This window comes from Mustela nivalis, assembly GCF_964662115.1.
Source record: "Mustela nivalis genome assembly, chromosome: 6".
NCBI classification, from domain to species: Eukaryota; Metazoa; Chordata; class Mammalia; order Carnivora; family Mustelidae; genus Mustela; species Mustela nivalis.
The window spans coordinates 108,423,356-108,442,580 of NC_139025.1; the positions used below are offsets into that span (position 1 = coordinate 108,423,356).

Below are 19,225 nucleotides of genomic sequence, written 5' to 3' on the forward strand. Positions count from 1 at the left end.
CCAGGCTGGGGAGAGCTGGCTGGGATCGTCCTTTACAAAGTGTCTGCTGCAGCCCTAAGTCTTGAGGCTGTTCTTTTTCCCTCTGACTTGGACAAAAGACTCTGCATTGAACAGGAATGTCCAGGGAGAGAATGGTTTCAGACGAACCTACGGTGAGGCATGTGGCAGCCCCAGCTCCGCAGGTGGGACAGAGCTGGTGCCTCAGCAACGGTGGTTTTTACAATGTCCCTAAGTTCAAGTGTCCAGGAGTGTGGCCCTTCACCCGCACCAGCCAGGCCAGGCTTCTCCCGGGAGCCTCCTAGCTGCCCTTCCAGCTTCTCTCCTGAGTCGCCGGCTCCCTCCTGCCAGAGACGTCATTCTGGGGTCACATCTGACCAGGCAAAGGGCCCCACTGAGGAATGTGGAACAGGCTAACACCAGACATTTTCTCAGCTTGGTGCTGAGCAGGTGCGAACCCATGACTGGTCTCCACCTCAATTCCAGCCTCTCCATTATCCCTGCCCATGACCATCTAGTCAAACTAGACTGATAGCTCCTTGCACTCCCCCTCTACTTTCTGGTCTCCATGTTTTTGTTTTTTGTTGTTTTGTTGTTGTTATTCTGTATTTTGTCTGACATGTCCTTTTCCACCCATTTAGTCCCTGCCTAGAAAAATCCAATCCATCCTGTAAGACGTGGTCAGTTCTCATTCCCTCCCCAAGGTCTCTGCCCCCACACCAGCGCCAAGCCCCTCGCCTACGTTACATCAGTCAATCCTTACTTACAACAGCCTCTGAAGCAGGCAAGATTACGATCGTCCTCATTTGGTTGATAAGGAAACTGAATGTTGAAAACAACTGACTTGCTCAAGACAGAAAGCCTAGGGAAGAGAGGAGCATGATGCAAAACCAGATTCAGTTTTCTCAAAGCCTGTGAACTTAATCACTCCTGTCTCCCGCTTCCCTGTCCCCAGCAAGCAGCTCAAACCCCTGCTTAATACTCGTCATAGTTTGCCTCGAGTTCTAGCAAGTTTTAGTATCAACCAGAAAGTCCTTTGAGGGCAAGAACTTGATGTCTATTTTTGCATTTTGTTCATAAAAGGTGTTTCTGAAATGAGTTTTGATGGACCCATCAGGGCAGGAGAACAGGAGTATTGAAAGACAGTCAAGGGGAACAACTCCAGCTTGATAAAGGGGCTGTGAAAAACTCAATGGGGCAAGGAAGGAATATTGGCTAAATGCTATTAGACAAACAAGCTTTCCATGAGCAGAAAAAAAGCAAAACAAAACCAAATACCAAACCCCCAAAAAACAAACAAAAATAACACACACACAAAAAGAAAAATGCAAACTTGTTTACAGTATATACAGAGAAAGAAATTCCACATGGATTATTCTTTATTTGTTCATCAAACATTCATTGAACACCTACTATACACCAGTGACTGTTCCAGATGTTAGGAGTCTAGCCAAGAGCAAAACAGAGAAAAGCCACTGCCCTTGTGGAGCTTACATTCTAGTGGGAGCAAGCAGACAACAAACAAGTAAGCGAAACAGAGAAATGCAGTATATCTATTCTAGGATGTAAGTGTATGGAAGAAAAGAGTAAGAGAAGATAAAGGCTATGAGTGTGGTAGGGGTTGTAACTAAACCATAAAGACAAAAAACAAAACTCTAAAATGATCACAAAGATATCCTGATGGCAGAGATGAATGGATAAAGAAGATGTGATCTATACACACACACACACACACACATACAAACAATAGACTATTATGCAGCCATCAAAAGAAATGAAAACTTGCCATTTGTGACGACATGGATAGAACTACAGAGCATTATGCTAAGTGAAATAACTCAATCAGAAAAGAACAATTATCATATGATCTCCTTGATACAAGGAAGTTGAGACGCAACATGGGGGGTTTGGGGGGTAGTGAAGGAAAAAATGAAACAAAATGGGATTGGGAGAAAGACAAACCATAAGAGACTCAATCTCACAAAACAAACTGAGGGTTGCCGGAGGAGGGAGGGTAGGAGAGGGTGGTGGGGTTATGGACACTGGGGAGGGTATGTGCTATGGTGAGTGCTGTGAAGTGTGTAAACCTGGCAATTCACAGACCTGTACCCCTGGGGTTTATAATACATTATATGTTAAGTAAAAATGTATATATATGTATATATACATTATGATGTATATATACATTATATATATACTATATATACATAGATAGATAGACAGATGGCAAACAAACAAGACCCAAGACACAGCACCAAAGCATTAGCCAGTTTATGTAAAATGTGTGCCTTACACAAGATACCATAAACAAAGAAACACATTGGCTGGGAGAAGAAACACTGTGACAAATGATCAGTATTGCAGTATGCAGAGTCCCGATAATTCAGCAGCAGAAGTGATCACCATATGGGAAAGTGCACAAGAGATAGAAACAGCCAGCTCATGAAAGGGGAGGAAGACTGAATGGTCAACACACTGATGAAAGGATGCTCGGCAGCACCCGGAGCCATGAGCAGTAATCCGGCTGGAGCAAATTACAATCAAAACAAAGAGGTACTATTTCACAGCCAGCTAAAATTATGGTCCAACAGCGCCAAGAGGTGGTGAGGATGTGGGGAAACCCACACTCCCCGTGGGTGGAAGTGGGCGCCCCCTCCGGAGACCAACTGGGCAGTATATAATGAAGGGGAAACTGTGCTGACCCAAGGCCCAAGCAGGTCCTCCTCCAGCCACGTTCCCCAACAACAGAAGCAAGGAGACTGCTTGGCATTGTTTGTAAAAGAACAAAAATCTGGAAACAAGTCAAACATCTGTCAATAGGACATATAACGTTACATTAATTCAATGAAATATTAGAGATCCATTAAAATAAATAGTGTAGCTCCATAGGCAACACCACCAAAAACAAAAACAAAACTGGGGAAAAGAGTAAGTTGAATACTATATACAATAAAATCTACTTACTTGGAGATTATAAACAAAGATGGACATACACTTTTAAACACATACATGAGGCTAAACACTGATAATAGGTACATACGTATGCTGTAAAAACACCAAAACGTGGCCTAGATGGAGACCAAATGGCTTTTGAGGAGGGAGGGAGTGGGGAAGAAGGGAAAAGACCAGAGGAATAAAAAGAACCTCCTTCTACTTTTTTATTTTACTTGGAAAAAATCTGAAATATGCCAAGATGTTAACATTTTGGCACTTCTAGAGGAGAGTACCTGTGTCTTTTTTTTTTTACTACTCTCTATCATTTTCCATATTGCAATTTTTTTTTCAAATTAAAAAAATACACAAAAATGAGAAGCAAAGAGGGAACACTGCCTTTGGAGCCAAAGATCTTATTGTGGCCCCAACACCATCATCATTTGCTGAGAGACTGCCAGCTACTTATTATTCAAGAGTCTAAGTTTCAGTTTCTGTGCCCCCCCACCCCCCACCCCAAAAAACTATGCTATTCATATGCCCCATACGAGGATGAATGTGGGAATGTTAGGTCTAGACACATGGCCAAGAGGCATGAGAAACTTTCAGTAGCTGATAGTGACTTGAACATGAGTGCAACCTCACAAACTCTACGGGTAGAACATAGGCACCCAGGTCTCCAAGAAATATTTCACAGCCAATCGCAAACAATCTCAACAAAGAGAAGGTGAAGTCAGTGACATTTACAAAGAAAAGACTTCCTCCCTTAAAAGGATGGTTTATATCCTGAATATATTAATCAGCAGGTGTCATAAAAGAAACCTGCAATATTTCCATAACAGATAGGGAAAGAAAAGCTTCACACACACGGCGAGTTTTCTGATACCTTCTTAAAACATCACATTTTAGATAAGGTGTCTAAGATTTTAAAATAAAGAAGTGACTAATATGTCAAATATGAAAATTTTAAACTGTCATGTTTTTATTTACTCTAAGTAAATTCTGCTTCAAACATCTGAGTAACTCCTCCTTTGGGCAGGGATGTGAGGGGCCAAGGGACAAAACTGTAGCCTTAAGAATCCCAGGCTTCCTTTGCCATCCACTGCCTACTTGCTATCATGGGGCAGAAGCACCTGAATGAGAGACCAAAGATAAATACTGACAGAAACCATTTTACCTGCCCACTCTGCCACGGGAAGTGGGGGCGGGGACCCATCCAGCGCCTAAGTAACACCCTGTCCCCTAATGAAGCCACTCCCTCAGCCCAGGCTGCCAGCTCATCAGGGTAACCCACGCATTACCACCACCACAGCTGCCGCTGCTACCTCTACCAGTCTTTAGTAACACTGTAAAGTTTTCATGACTGACCAGGCCCTGTGGCTTGCCTCAAGAAGATCTCTATAAAAATGAAGCAGGCATGGAGCATATTTCACTTCAATATATTTCGACCAAATACATCTCTCTTTCCTTCAGACAGACCTCTCCTTTCCACAAAGTTAGCTGAACAGTCTATATGGGCAGAACGCCCATGGAGATACAAAGCAAACCAAACCCGGCCTCAACAAAGAGAATGCTACATTGACTAGCGCTTTGGATCTCCATTCCAAGAGGACACCTGAGGGCCACTTCCCACATGCAAATATAACCAAACCCCATGGACACTTGGCCGCTTCCGTGTTACGTGGGGGTGATCTGGTGGGGAACACTTCCTTCCCGGAGCACTTGAGTTCTTCAAGCCTGCGTCCCCTCCTTAGCAGGTGTCCTCAGCAGCTTTCCAGAAGGGAGGCTTCCTTTTCCAAGATCTTAGCACCAGCCTCCACCTGGCAGTTCCTGAATTATTTTTTAGTATTATTTTTCACAGCAGCTCTTTGTTTGAGATCTAGGAACCCAAGCTTCTAAAAATATCCCTTGAGTCTCAGGAGTCTGCAGCATGAGGTTGGACAAGTGGCGGTGAGGGTGTGTGGTGTTTTCACAAATGAAAGCCCTAAGTGGTCAAAGTTTCCTTTCCACAGCATGTCCTTCCGTTTCGTTCATCGGCTTCTCACAGAGAGACATGCCACCTCTTCCCAGCAGAGGACAAGTGTTCTTCTAATCTCGAACAGTAAAAGGAATTGCGTCCAACCCAGGCTACCATTTTATCATCTTCCAAAGAACCGGAGACTAAATCTGGAGAAGAGCTCGTGTGACATGATCTGGAAACAGGGGAATTGAGTGGATTAGGGTTGTGGGCTCAGTGCTCTGGCTCCGTTCCCCTACCCCCCATTGGTTACACTATCAGGGATGCTCTGAATCACCTAAACACAGGGAACTGGGCAGAAATGTCCTTTTGTGCGGTACATTTCAGCACAATACACAGTAGTTTTAAAACGATCTAAGAACTAACAAACGGGTGCTCTGTTCAAAATGGAATATTCTTGGAATGGAGAAAATGTAAAAAAGGTTTTAGTTGTATTGTGTGTAAATACTCCACTCAAGAGACTGGCAGCTGAGATGGAACAGAGCACGGAGCATAGGAGAGAAGAGAGAAGGGGCCCTGGGTGGCTCAGTGGGTTAAGCCTCTGCCTTCAGCTCAGGTCATGATCCCAGGGCCCAGGGATCGAGCCCCACATCGGGCTCTCTGCTCAGCGGGGAGCCTGGCTCCCCACCACACACACACTTTCAGCCTGTCTCTCTGCCTACTTGTAATCTCTGTCAAATAAATAAATAAAATCTTTAAAAAAAGAGAGTAGCATTACCAAAGATTCCATTTGGCTCCTAAGACTCCCAAAGCAGAGAAGGACAGCTGTGTGTGTGTCTGTCAAGAAAGCAACTCAGCTACTTTTGCTTTTAATTCCTTTAACTTGACACAGCAGGATCCCATCCACCCGTAATGATAATAGTAGCAGCTTGTGTTTATTGGGTACTTCCTATGCTCTGAGGAATGTGCTGTAAGTATTTTATGCATCATCTCATTTAACTCTTGCCAAAAATATCCTCTTGGATGGATAGTGTTATTAGCCCCATCTTACAAACAAGAAAACCAACTTTTTGAAGCTTCCCCAGCTAATCAACGCAGGTCTGATTCTCAAGTCCTTGCTCATGTCCATCGTCTCTGCCGCCTCTCACTGTGTACCCTTCACGGTCTCTAACTGCACTTCTCCTAGGTGTCTAATGCAGGGGGTGCCTGCAAATTCAGGGTCGAGGGGGTAGGTTCTAGGAACTTGAAAAAAGGAGAAGAGAAGACCTGCTTTGCTGACTGGCTCAAGAAGAGCCAGAAACCAGAAACCCAAACCACAACTCTCAGGAAAGTTACTCCTCATCTGTTCTCTCCAATCTGGGCTATTTCTCCCCCAAAACTGCTGCATTATGTAAATGGCTCTCAAAACAAACCAACCAAAAACAAAAAAAAACAAAAAAAAACAAACAAAAACCCCAAAAGGATGAAAATTAAATACATTCAAGTTCATTTCCTAGGAATTGCCAAACTGTTCTGCTTCATTTTGCACCTGAGAAGCAGCTATCATTTCAACAAGGTCCTGTGTTCTCTTTCTACAGAGGTACTGTGGGGGGTGCCTGGGTGGCTCAGTCGGTTAAGCCTGTGCCTTCAGCTTAGGTCATGATCTCAGGGTCCTGGGATCGAAACCCACATCAGGCTCCTTGCTGAGCAGGGAGCCTGCTTCTCCCCTGCCTGCCATTCCCCCTGCTTGTGCTTGCCCTTTCCCTCTCTCTCTTAAATAAATAAATAAATAGGTACAGTGGGCCCAAGTGAGCGCCCTCCTCCCACTGCGATCTGCCAGGCCTGGTATGTTTCTGTCTTGTGGATAGACAGAAGGAATTTAAACCATGGCAAGATCTGACACCCATACCCATAAGCATGAGGGAAGGGGGTCCCTGAGAACCACTGCTGGTCTCTTTGTCAGTGGCAGGTTCTCAGCTTCCAAGGCCACTAGGCGGACTAGATTTTGTGCCCTTAAGTCTAGTTATTTCACAAGTGTGTGCCACCTACCACCTTGAGGACATCTCTCTAGATGCATCCGGGGAGCCTCTGGGAGGTTTTGTAACTGGATACCACCGTCCAATATGGCAGGAAGCATGGGCTGTGAAAGCACCCTCTCCCGATGGGGCTGGCAGCACGTGCTAGATCCCCTGAGAAGACCACACAGTCACACACTGGGACCAGCTCTCTGCGTCCCTGCTCATGGTCCTTGCTCAGTGGTCTCCCTGTTTCTCTTTCCTGGTGCCATAACCACTCCAGTCCCAGTTCACCGACAGCTTTCCAGCTCAGGGACAGCAGCTTGTGAGAGAGGTGGGCTGAACATATGAGCACATAGAGACCCCGCGTGAGGACCCAAGCCGCAGCTCTAGAGATTCCAAGCACTGCTTCTCCATCCTGGCTGCATACTGGAATCTTGTGCAGCTTAAAAAAACACACAAACAAACAAAAAAACCCTAACCCCTGCCCTGCCCAGTGCCCTCCTCCCACTGCGATCTGCCAGGCCTGGTATGTTTCAGAGCTCCCCGAGTGAGTCGAACATGCAGCCTGGATGGAGAAGCACTAATAGGAAAATCCACTCCTTCTGCCTTTGCACTCATCAAACATCTAAATCACAGAGGGGGACAAGTGGAAATGGAAGGGCTTTCTGCAAAAGAAAAGTCTAAAGCCAGAACGGTTTCCTCTGCCACTGAAAGGACACCCAGCGAGAGACATGCCGCTGGAAGAACCTCTTTGTCCACGGAGACCGCAATGAGAAGCGAGAAGGAGGAGGTGGTAAACTGGAAGCATTCCTAACGCTGAAGAGGGAGGAGGTCAAGGAGCTCTCTATGAAATGACCGTGGAGTCAGCTGAATAATATCACTGCCTATTGGCAAAAATGTGAGATCTCCCCCCTTTTAGAGAGCAGATAGGAATTTGTTTTCTCCTCCAGGTAATTTTCTCCTTGGCAGGAAATCTGCTTTGTTTGGCAGGGGACTGCCTGGCCTGAGAGCAGGTGAAGAGGTGTGAATGACCTGCGGGGGTGGGGGCAGAGGGGGTGGAGGGGGCAGGGCGGGGAGGCACGAATCTGGCATCAGGCTCCGCCCAGACTTTTGCTCCTCCCCATTTCTGGATTCCCTGTAAGGTAAGCTAAGAATGCAGCCTGACTCAAGACAAAGGACCGCCAATCCCAACCAGACTTTCCAACAGAAGAAGGAAGCCGATGCGCGAGGAGTCTGGAAGGCAGGTCCCATGAGATGGTAAGATCCAGAAGGGCAGGACCACACCTGTCCCGGGCACAGAGAAAGTGCTGGTGCTTATCTGGCGAATCCACAGACCAGTGCATTTCCCCACAGGTGCTATTTTCAGTCCCTCTATATTTTGTGGCAAGCCCTTAAAAGTATAAAAGGGGCATATATGGGCTCATTTTGTTGTTTTTTGTTTTGTTTGGGGGTTATTTGTTTGTTCTTTTGGTTGTTGTTTTTGTTGTTGTTGTTGTCAGAGCCACAACCAGTTAGAAGAATTAGTGATGGGAGGGAGGTAACCAATCCCTGACATTCATCACAAAAGGAGATGTAATTTGCTAGAAAGATCTAGCCTGCGGGTGTCTGGTCCCACACATCACAAAAGACACTATGCTTCGGGGCACCTGGGTGGCTCAGTGGGTCAAAGCCTCTGCCTTCGGCTCAGGTCATGGTCCCAGGGTCCTGGGATCGAGCCCCGCATAGGGCTCTCTGCTCAGCAGGGAGCCTGCTTCCTCTTCTCTCTGCCTGCTTCTCTGCCTACTTATGATCTCTGTCTGTCAAATAAATAAATAAATAAAATCTTAAAAAAAAAAAAGACACTATGCTTCAAACTCGACCTCATAAAAGGTATACCAACCCCTCACTGAGAAGGGCCCATCCTGCAATGACCCGCGGTTAGCCCATCCTGCACACTGAAAGTCAAGGCCTTTTGGGCCAATGACTGCAAAACGGAGGCTGGCTGGTTTTCATTCATTGTATTATTATTAAGAAACTATGTCCTACTAAAAGTGGAAGGAAATACAGGGGTTAACATTTAAGGATCCCAAGAACCTCAGTAACACCCTTTTTCAGTTTTGAACTGAAAAAAGCAGCCCATCATTTCAGTAAACAAAGTTTCTTCATAGACGTTATGGCGAAAATGACGCCAGTAGTGGGTGCAGACTGGATCCCCACCTTTGGGAGATGTGACACTCCATGCACGTGAGCTTTCAGACTTCTTGTGAGGGAAGCAAGACTGTCCCTAACATCTGCCACACAGAAAGTCTGCCTCTATTTCTAGGTCAAGTTTGTCCCAATATCGGGATCATGGAAGGTCACAGATAAAAATGAACTTCTCAAGTCAGACGTTATCAATCTGCTAATTGTGCTGCTTATGCAAAGGAATGATAAGGCCAAGATCGCACAGCCCAGTAGACAGTAATGCAGACTTTCTATAAAGAGCTTCTAGCGCAGGTCCTAAGGAGTGTACGTGTGAGGGAGGACTACCTTCCCAGGGGAGCCGATATTAGAAATGTTTTCTTCATGTGAAATGAAAAGCTGAAATTTGCCTCTTTGCAAGTGCCACTCAGGGCTTGTGGCCTGGCCTTGCCTCGCAACGCGAAACAAGAAAGCAGAGACGCCTGGATGGCTCAGTTAAGTGGCTGCCTTTGGCTTGGGTCATGATCTCAGCATCCCACATCAGGCTGCTCGCTTGGCAGGGTGCCTGCTTCTCCCTCTGCCTCTGCTAGTGCTCTCTCTCTCTCTTACAAATAAATGAAATCTTAAAAAAATAATAATAATAAAATCTCTGGGGAGCCTGGGTGGCTCAGTGGGTTAAAGCTTCTGCCTTCGGTTCAGGTCATAATCCCAGGGTCCTGGGATCGACCCCCGCATCGGGCTCTCTGCTCAGCAGGAAGCCTGCTTCCTCCACTCTCTCTCTCTGCCTGCCTCTCTGCCTACTTGTGATCTCTGTCAAATAAATAAATAAATTCTTTAAAAAAAAAAAAAAAACAGCATTCTGAGACATGAACTCAGCTCTCACGCCTCTCCTTAGCCATCTCTTGGCCAAGTCCTTCAGCGGCTCCCTAAATCACTAGAGCTCTCAACTCCTTTCCAACCGGACTCTGCTCTTCCAAATGTGTTTATTGGTCGATGCCCCTTTTCAATGTTTGCAACTTAAAAAAAAAAAAAAAAAAAATCGTCGCACCATAGGCTACAGCAAATGAAAGTGTAAACCATCCTTTCGTGGCGTAAGTTAACATGGTATTCTGGGAAAACACCTTCCTTTTTACTACTGTTTTAGGTAGTTGCTAAAACTTAGAATAGAAAGTCGCTCTTCTCTTTCCGGTCCCCATGCATTGTGGAAACCCAGCTGGGAGTGGTGCTCAGTCTGATGACGGAGCCACCCTACCTTTCAGCCTGCAGTTTCATTCTGGCGACTTTGTCTTCCAGACCCCATCGGCCAGACTTAGAGAAGCTTGTTTGGGAGACAGTGCATCATAGGTAGAAAAGGCAGGCATGGACAGTGATCTTTATATGCTTCTCTATTTTCATATATCAATTTCCCTTGGCTCCCCTCAAATGGGTTTCTCTGTTTTATTCCAGAAATTAGAAACCAGAGACTCCTAAACCATTTGAAAGTGTCTTTGGAAGAAGGATCTCTGACTTAGGAACCAATCTTCAACCCCAACAGATAATAACTGAAACAGAAGCCAAGCGGTACGAGGCTCTACGATAAAATCTAAGAACAGGGCACACCACCTCGCTGTGGTGAGCTGGAAGAAATGCAGGTCTCTGTGGTCGAAGGCACATGGGGAAACAGTGACAGCCTTGGCCAGAGTTCCTGTGGGTGAGATTCAGAAGCCAAAAAGCTACGATCTGACAGCCGTCACCGCCTGAGGTGCTAACGAAGCATGACCAAGCAAGGCTTTTCCTGGGCAAACACTCTCCTGATGTGTAGCTGGTGTTGCTAACTGGACAGGACCACCCATCCCTGTGGTTCCCGCCGGGTGTGCAGTGGGAGCGCAGAGGGTCTCCTCGTTCTTCTGTTCTGCTCTCTGACACTCACAGATGCGCCAGCGTAAGACTCACGGGAGTCAGCACAGTATGACTGAATTTCTTATTTAGGCAACAGATTTCACCTAATATGGATGTTTATCCGACAAGAAAATAGCGTATCCCTCCCCAACCTCACAGTCCCCTGACCTTAACCTCACTCCACTAATATCGCCAACATTTTAGAGATTAATAGGCATATTTTAATCCTCTCTTTGTCTGTTACGTGTGTAATTTATCAGCAGGCATGCTTTTAATTTCAATAATTCGTGAACAGGTAACTTTTCAGAGCAGTGCTTAATATAAGGAAAGTGGTTTTTTTTTTTCAGTTTTTCCATGGCCAACCAAACGTTTAATTAAATTAGAGCCCTCTCAATGCACGATAGAGAGTTAGACCTCTAGGGAATTTATAACGTTGTTAGGACTAACTGTTCCTTTTTTTCTATCCGATGTATTAATTGAGCAAGAAAGATACAAGAATATGTGACTCACTGTACTACAGCATGGATTTCTCCTACTGAGCACCACGGGAAAGAGAGACGGATTACAGTAACACAAGTGAAAGAACTTTTTTCCCTCTGGCAGAAATATAAATGTGCAACTTACCTGTTTTTTTCCATTTAGAAAAACGGACAAGTAAGCTATGTCCGGCACACAGTAAACATGTAACTTGGTCGGGTGTCCCACAGACAGACGGAGAGACTAAGGATGGAGAAGAGAATGAGGGAAGAAGAGAGAGGAAGGAGGAGCCAGGGAGCAGGGGAAAAGGAGACACCTGTCCACTGAGGAAGGAAAGACACCTGTCCACTGAGGAAGGCGTGGTCCCTGGGAGAGAGGCAGCCAGGTGCAAGGAGGTGCAGAGACCTGAGCTGAAGGAAACGTTCCTTGTCACACTGGGGGGGGGGCTCCCCTGAGCTGTAGGCCCGCCCCTGGGGAATCGCAGCCCTCTGAAGGCCAGTGAGCTTATAAAATACGCTTCCAGGCCTTCTTAATTATGACACTTCGATCTGATTAGAGGGATGATCACCAGTCCCCCCGGGGGTGGGCGGAGGTGGCACAGGTGAGGAAATCTCCCTCTGGGCCATGAAGACAGCGGCCTGAGGACCTCCACTCGGGAGCCACAGGGAACTGAGCTGAGAGGCAGAGCCGGCTCTGCCTCTCACAGGGGCTTACCTCCTCAACCATCTGCTTGACCTTCTTCTGCTGACAATGCACCATGTCGTCCAGGTGCCGGATCCGCTCCCGGAGGCTGGCCGACGCCTCCTCCAGCTGCTGATACCTGACACAGGGAGCAGAGTGAGGCGCCGGGCCCTCAACCAGAGCAGCCCCACCAGCGCGGAGGGTCGTGGCGGAAGGGAGCCTCTCCCGGAACAGGAAGGGCTGCTCCGCCACACATGCCTCCTACTCGGTGAGTCTCCCGGGGGGCTCACTACCTGCCAATCACCCACCCCGGGAGGAGCACGGGACTTTTACTCATGTTCCCTCTTGCAAGGTTCACCTTGTAGAATGACAGCAACACTACTTTCCAGGGTCTGAAACGGAATTTGGGGGGGGGGTACCACGTACAGAATGGGGGGCTCTCTGTCTGGGGGTTAATATAATACTGTACACTATATATTATACAAGTCGAATGCCTTGATTTGGAAAACAGAGGCGGCGGGAGTCTCCAACCACGACCCGCTATCTGAAATCAAGGGGCCGAGTCCTGGGAAATCTGGAACTCCGGTTGTCTACACATCATTTATTCTGAAAAACTGGGAAACACGGTGAAAGACCTTCTCTGCATCAAAACAAATGGGGCCGTGTCCTAAGACACTTGACATTTTGTCTTAGAACAGCACAAACCACCCTCGGCCTTTGCTCAGTTCGGTGAGACCAAAGGAGCAGCAGACAGCCTCTTCAGGGCTTGGGGGCCGCTGAAATGGAACCGGGGACACAGGGTCTGGCAGTCAGCTTACCCCTCCCCTGTCTGCCAGGCTACGTTACAGTCTACAGAAGACTGCGAAGTCCGAAGTTGCAGAGAGGAAGGGTAACAGACATTTTGCAGCACGAACCACGTGGCAGGCCCCAGCTCCCTCACAGTTAATGACCCCATGAGACCGGCACTCACCGTCACTCCCTCCCCTTTAAAAGGAATTCTCACTTTGCAGATAAGTAAGGAATCTTAGCAAAGCTGCAAAGTTAAGCAGATGGTTCAAACTGCTCAAATCATCCCAACCTCGCTTTCTTTCAGCAGAGGGCGGTGCACAGCCTCTCTGCCTTCTGATTTCCAGGGGAGACCATGCACTACCACCCCCTCATTTTTGATGCAGATTTTTATATGCCCACAGGCAGGGCACAAGGCCAGGTTTGAGTAAACAATGTCTGGACACACACAAAAAGGCATTTTAAAAATAGTTTCCACTGCAGTGGTATTTAGTCACAGATGATGTGTGTTCTCATCAACAAGGTGCATCCTGTGGAGTTGAAGGTCATGGAGAACATTTAGAAACTGAACTTTTGCACCTTAGAGAGCCTGCAGGGTGCTTCTCTGCTCTAACAACCAGTCATGGGTTGCAAGATGTGGCTGTGAGTGCCCAGAGAAACTAGCCCCAGGGTAGAAGCTCTCAGCCCTGATGTTTGACACATAAGAGTCTACAATGGTGATGACCAAGGGAAGGAAAATTCGAGGACCTGCTGAGCCCACGGAAATGCAGCATGTCCACCACCCAAGTCCATTACGTGGTAAAGGGCATCTGTCTTACCTTTCCTTGTCAGAGTCCATTATTTCCACTGACATTTCTGTTTCATGCTCCAGGAGCTGGAGTTGCAGCTGATGACGTTCCTGAAACAGACACCGATATTTGAATCAGTGCATGTAGATCAAGTGATTCCAGCACTCTTGGGGTCAAGTCTATAGGATGCCCAGTGGGGTCTACGCATCCACCCACCAGAGTCCAACCGAAGCTTGAAACTGCCAAAGCTCCTGGTCTGCATTTACGGATGTGTTTATGAATTAGGGAAATATCCTGGATAAAGCCATTCAAGGTTTCTTTTTATGGGGCGACTGAGTGGCTTAGTCAGTTAAGTATCCAACCCTTGGTTTGGGCCTACATGACGATCTCAAGGTCAGGAGATTGAACCCCACGTCAGGGCTCCATGCTCAGCTGGGGGTCTGTTTGAGGATTTGCTCTCTGCCTCTGCCTCTCCCCCTGCTTGTGTGCACTCTCTCTCCAATAAAAACAAAGAAATCTTTAATAAGTCAATGAATAAGTATCCCATCAACCTAGGTTCAGATATCTTGTGAGAATTTATAGTTCTAGAAAATGAAAATCCATACTCCTCAGTCAGTGGCCTGTGATATTGCAAAATTCTTGAAGAATTTCTGCATCATCAAGAAAAGAATCTCTGGAATTTGGGTAATACCCTATATACTAAGCTGGGTGGTGGCTACACCTGTAGGTTCACTTGTAAAAGTGTGTTGTGACCATCAGAATAATGGGTGGCCCCCCAGCAATGGCCACATCCTAAGGCCTGAGACCTGGGCACATGTGGCCTTACCCAGAAAAAGGAACTTTGCAGATGGGATTAAGTTAAGGGTCTTAACATGGCCAAATGACCCTGGATTATCCAGGGGGCCCTTATTGGCAGGAGGAAGAAGGGCTGGAGCCAGGAAGAGACAGAGACTGGAAAATGCTACACTGTTGGCTTTGGAGCTGCCAGCTAGAACCCCGAGTCAAGGAACGCAGGCAGCCTCTAGAAGTTAGAGAAGCCTAGCAAGGGGCCTGGGTGGTAGTGGGTTGAGTCTCTGCCTTCGGCTCAGGTCATGATCTCAGGATCCTGGGATCAAGCCCCATGTCGGGCTCTCTGCCCAGCTGGGACCCTGCTTCCCGCTCTCTCTCTGCCTGCCTCTCTGCCTATTTGTGATCTCTGTCAAATAAATAAATAAAATCTTCCAAAAAAAAAGCCTAGCCAATGGCCTCTCCTCTAGAGTTTCCAGAAGGAACCCAGCCCTGCAGACACCTTGATTTTAGCACTTCGGATCTCCAGGACCATAGGACAATAAACTGGGGTTGTTTTAAGCCACTCGCAGTGGTGATTTATTACAGCAGCCATAGGAAACTAGCACATATATCAAGCTGTCCATTAAGATTTGTACCCTTTGCTGTATATATGCAAATTTTAAAGTTTATCCAAAAAGATAAATATAAGAATATGGACTATTATTTCCTCAGAAATAGTGGAAAATGTTAATAAAAGTATAGCACCCCACTGGGGAGGGTATGTGCTATGGTGAGTGCTGTGAAGTGTGTAAACCTGGAAATTCACAGACCTGTACCCCTGGGGCCAATAATACATTATATGTTAATTTTTTTTTTTTTTTTTTTAAGTGTAGCACCCAGGGGTACCTGGGTGGCTCAGTCAGCTAAGTGTCTGCCTTCAGCTCAGGTCATGATCCCAGGGTCCTGAGATCGAGTCCCATGAAGGGCTCCCTGCTCAGAGGGGAGTCTGCTTCTCCCTCCACCTCTGCCTGCTGCTCTGCCTACTTGTTCTCTCTCTCTCTCTGCCAAATAAATACATAATAAAACCTTCAAAAAAAAAAAAAGTAGCACCTATCATAACCAAAATTGCTCTAGAAATACATTATAGACCTTGGTGTCATAGATTTCCTTCAAATGAAAATTATCAAACCCTGTTCACTATATCGGGAGATTAACTTATATGAGACCCTCAGTACTCCTGTGCTTCTCATCATTCTCAGAAATTCTCCCAACAAACTCTTCCCACCAAATTACTGAAAACACGGTCGCTGACACACTAACTCCCACCACTGCTGAGGCTACAAGCCAGAGTACCCAAGGAACAGGTGGAAGAGATTGGGGAACCGTCCACTCTCGCAGGAAGAGTATAAATTCCCACTGGTGAATTTAGCCTCATGAGGGAAGACCAACTTTCAGTGGGGATCTGTTTTTGTTCTTAACTCTTTCCAACAAAGACACAGCCTTACAGCCCACCTGGGCAGGAGGCTCCCCTGTCCTCACGTGGTTTGCGGCTGGCTGGAAGTCTACAACAGCCCTGAAATAATAGTGATGGACCTTTCAGAGACGAGCACCCCCAGTGGCAGATGCCCCCCAAAACAGCCCTTTAGAGTAGGGTAAGGCCTCACTTCTGGCACACTTTATGTTTTTATTTTATTTTTTTTAAGATTTGACAGGCAGAAATGACAAGTAGACAGAGAGGCAGGCAGAGAGAGAGGAAGGAAAGTAGGCTCTCTGCTCAGCAGGGATGATGTGGGGCTCAATCCCAGGACCTGGGATCATGACCTGAGCCGAAGGCAGAGGCTTTAACCCACTGAGCCACCCAGGTGCCCCCCGGCACACTTTAAAAGTTCAAATTTTTTTCCCCTAAATGGAAGTACAACAAATCTTGAATGCACACTACCCAGTAATTTCTTACATTTGTACATGCCTGCGAACACACTGCCCAAGCACAGACTGTCACCTTTTCTGCAGCAGCGTCCCTCAGCGATGACACTCCTTAGGAGATTTTTACTCATTAGGGGAGAAAAAACAGTGTTTTGAAAATCCAAAAATGGGTGCAGGCAAGATACCACACTGCCACCGTTCATGCGTGGGGACACGCTGTCCGCAGAGCGGGTGAGAGACAACTGCTCTCTCTCCTACTCTGAAAGAAGGATCTCTGAGGGAGAAGCAGCCATTAGTTGGAACACCTAATCCTAGTGGAATAAAGCAAACCTATCTCTCGCCTAAATGGAAAAGAGGATTTAGAGAAAGGACAATACATTTTGATATTTTGATTTGCTACAGAAAAAGCTGACAGAGCTTGGGGAACTTCCTGTATCCCACAAATGTTGGCAGGGAGGGCTAGCCTTCCCACCTCCCTGGCCTCCTGCCCATCACCTCTCACACAGGCACTGCATGGAAATCAGTGGGGAAAAATCCTACTTTGAGAATCCCAAGGGTACAAAGAAGATAAGCTATTTAAAAAAAAAAAGAAAAGTCCAGCTAAAAAAAGCTGACTCTGGGGGCAGACACCTAGACAGGTCTGTAATAAAATAAAAATCAAAGCCTACATTTTTGAGCCACTACTAAATGCCAGGCACCGGGCTTGGCACTGTGTGTGGACTTCTCTTGTTTTACTGCTCACAAAGCTTTAAATGGAAGAATGTTTACTACCAGCAGGTTACAGAAGAAGAAACTCGGTTTGGAAAAGTAACTGCCCAGAACTAGAAAGAGAGGCAAGGGTCAAACTCTAGGTCTATCTGATTCTAAAACCGTATTGGTAGCCACCCCACAGGCAGGAAGTTGGCTTCCTACCCAAACCAGGCCGCCCGCTCACTCTGCACCTGTATGTGGCCGGAAAATCTGTCACCCACAGGGAGGATTGCCATGACCAGTTGGAGAGGGAATGTGGGAGAAAGCTCCTCTAGGTTCTAGAAGATGCCATCACTGCCCAATCTTTATGACCATCGCCAGCCCATACTCTCTTCTCTTCAATAAAAGTTAGGACCGTTTTCCCAAGGAGGGGAGGTGACATTGTAACAGACTCTTTGCTCAAGTCTCTCCCAAAAAAGACATTTCCTAAGTGGGAACCCCCCCCAAGCCCCGAAGCTCCAGAACACAGAGCTTCGTGCCATTCCCGTCCTGGCTGCACCTTGCCTCATCAGGAGACAGGAGGGGGTCTACGCTGTAGACACCAGAGGTAAGGAGACCGCCCTCAGAATCACTGGAAGCCCAGGCATTCACCTCGCCTGCATTGTCCCTACCCCTAGCTCGTCACCAGCCGGGGGACACTTAGCCTGAGTTACCGGGGGCTCCGATGTCACAGTCTCAGCAGGTGGTCACTGACTTGCAGACCCACAAGCTGCTGAGAGCCATTCTCCAGGAACCAGCCACAGCTTTGCCCCCAGACTACCACCCCACCCCCAGAAGTCAGCGGTCACCTGCTGAAGGTCACTCTGCCTTTTTCCTCCTTCCTGCTCTTTCTCTTTCCTCTCTCCCACCGCTCCTTCCCATTTTCCACTTTCTGCCTAATGTCCGGTTTCCTCCCTTGCTCTCAAATGTCTTCTTTACCTCTGAGCTCCTGTCTTTCCCAGCCTACCCCCATCCCGACTCCCAATGCCTCACAGAAGACGTGGTGACCTCACTCGGCTGGCAGATGTGGGGTGTCCGAGAAAAGCCAACCTTTCAGATGCAGGCCCACTCAGGGTGCAGATGGAACATTTGAACAAGGCTTGCTTACTCAGTGAGTAAATGGAAGTTCGTGCTTGGGACCCCAGCAAAGCAGGGTGCGAAACTACGAATTTGGGTAAATATTTACATATAGAATGTTTTTTAAAGCATCAAAAGAGTTACCATAGGAAAAATAAGAACTTTGTCGGACCGCCTCAGACCTTATTTTACAGCTCCGTCTTTCCTGTTTAAATCACAAATCGGAGGGACAGGCGGGATGGGTGCCGAGGGCGCCTTCAGACAGGCCTGCCGCGACTCCGGAGAGGCGGGGAGCCCGGGCAAGCGGGCGCTGGGCCTAGGGCAGTGTCTGTTACCTTTTCCATGCGCTCAATCAGCCTGTCCAGCTCTCCGATCCTCCGGTCCTTCTCCTCCAGGCTGATCTCCGCCGCTTCCATCTTTTCATTGGCTTCCTCAATTGCTTTCAGAAAACTCTTGGTTTCTTCCTGCAAAAGAAGCACACTGTTCTCAGCACAGCCTTGGAGACCCAAGGCTGCTGACCAGGGTCCCAACAGCACCAGCCTTGCTGAATCATGGGGTCTCTCTAGAAGCACACCCTGGGGGGGCTAGGCGTGTCATGAACTCATATCACGAACTCCTGTGATTCTGGGTCTCACCTGGAAAGAAATACCGTGTGGCTTTTTAATGGGTCCAGTTCTTTTTTCTCCTTTCTCCCCCTGACTCCTTATATCTAAAAAAACAAGCCTGCAAATGTTATTTCTCCCTTGACTGGATGCTCGAATTGTCCGCGTATTTGCCAACAGCATAAAAGGCAGTAGGGTCATATCTGGAATTGAATGCAGACTGCTAGACCCTTCCCACATATTGCAATGTACCCACTTGGTCAACCATCCAGCCTCTGTATAGAGCTTTGAGAACACAAGACAAGGCAGCCACCGCTCCCTGCCTTCAAGGAACTTATACTCGCTCCTAGGGAAGCCAGGATGTGAGGTATACAGTCCAAGTCTAGTAACGGGAACAAGAGAAGGCCACAGCAAAGAGCAGAAAGAGTGTGGGCTTCCCAAACACGGAGGGCACTTCTCATGAATGGGAAAGAC

The 19,225-nt window shown here is 47.2% G+C and overlaps 1 protein-coding gene across 4 annotated transcripts in view; it reads right to left on the bottom strand.

The window, feature by feature from the left end:
• The window catches only part of MYZAP (myocardial zonula adherens protein), an 89,732-nt gene that overhangs the window by 31,466 nt on the left and 39,041 nt on the right, over positions 1-19,225 (bottom strand). For 3 of the 4 annotated variants that reach the window (XM_082733766.1, XM_082733765.1, XM_082733767.1), the window contains exons 8-10: positions 18,485-18,613; positions 13,683-13,762; positions 12,112-12,217 (exon numbers count right to left, since the gene is read on the bottom strand). In XM_082733766.1, coding sequence (XP_082589892.1) covers positions 12,112-12,217; positions 13,683-13,762; positions 18,485-18,613 — 315 coding nt within the window. Of the gene's footprint in view, positions 1-1,358; positions 5,121-12,111; positions 12,218-13,682; positions 13,763-18,484; positions 18,614-19,225 lie in introns of those variants that run through there. The other variant, XM_082733768.1, reaches the window with a different exon arrangement.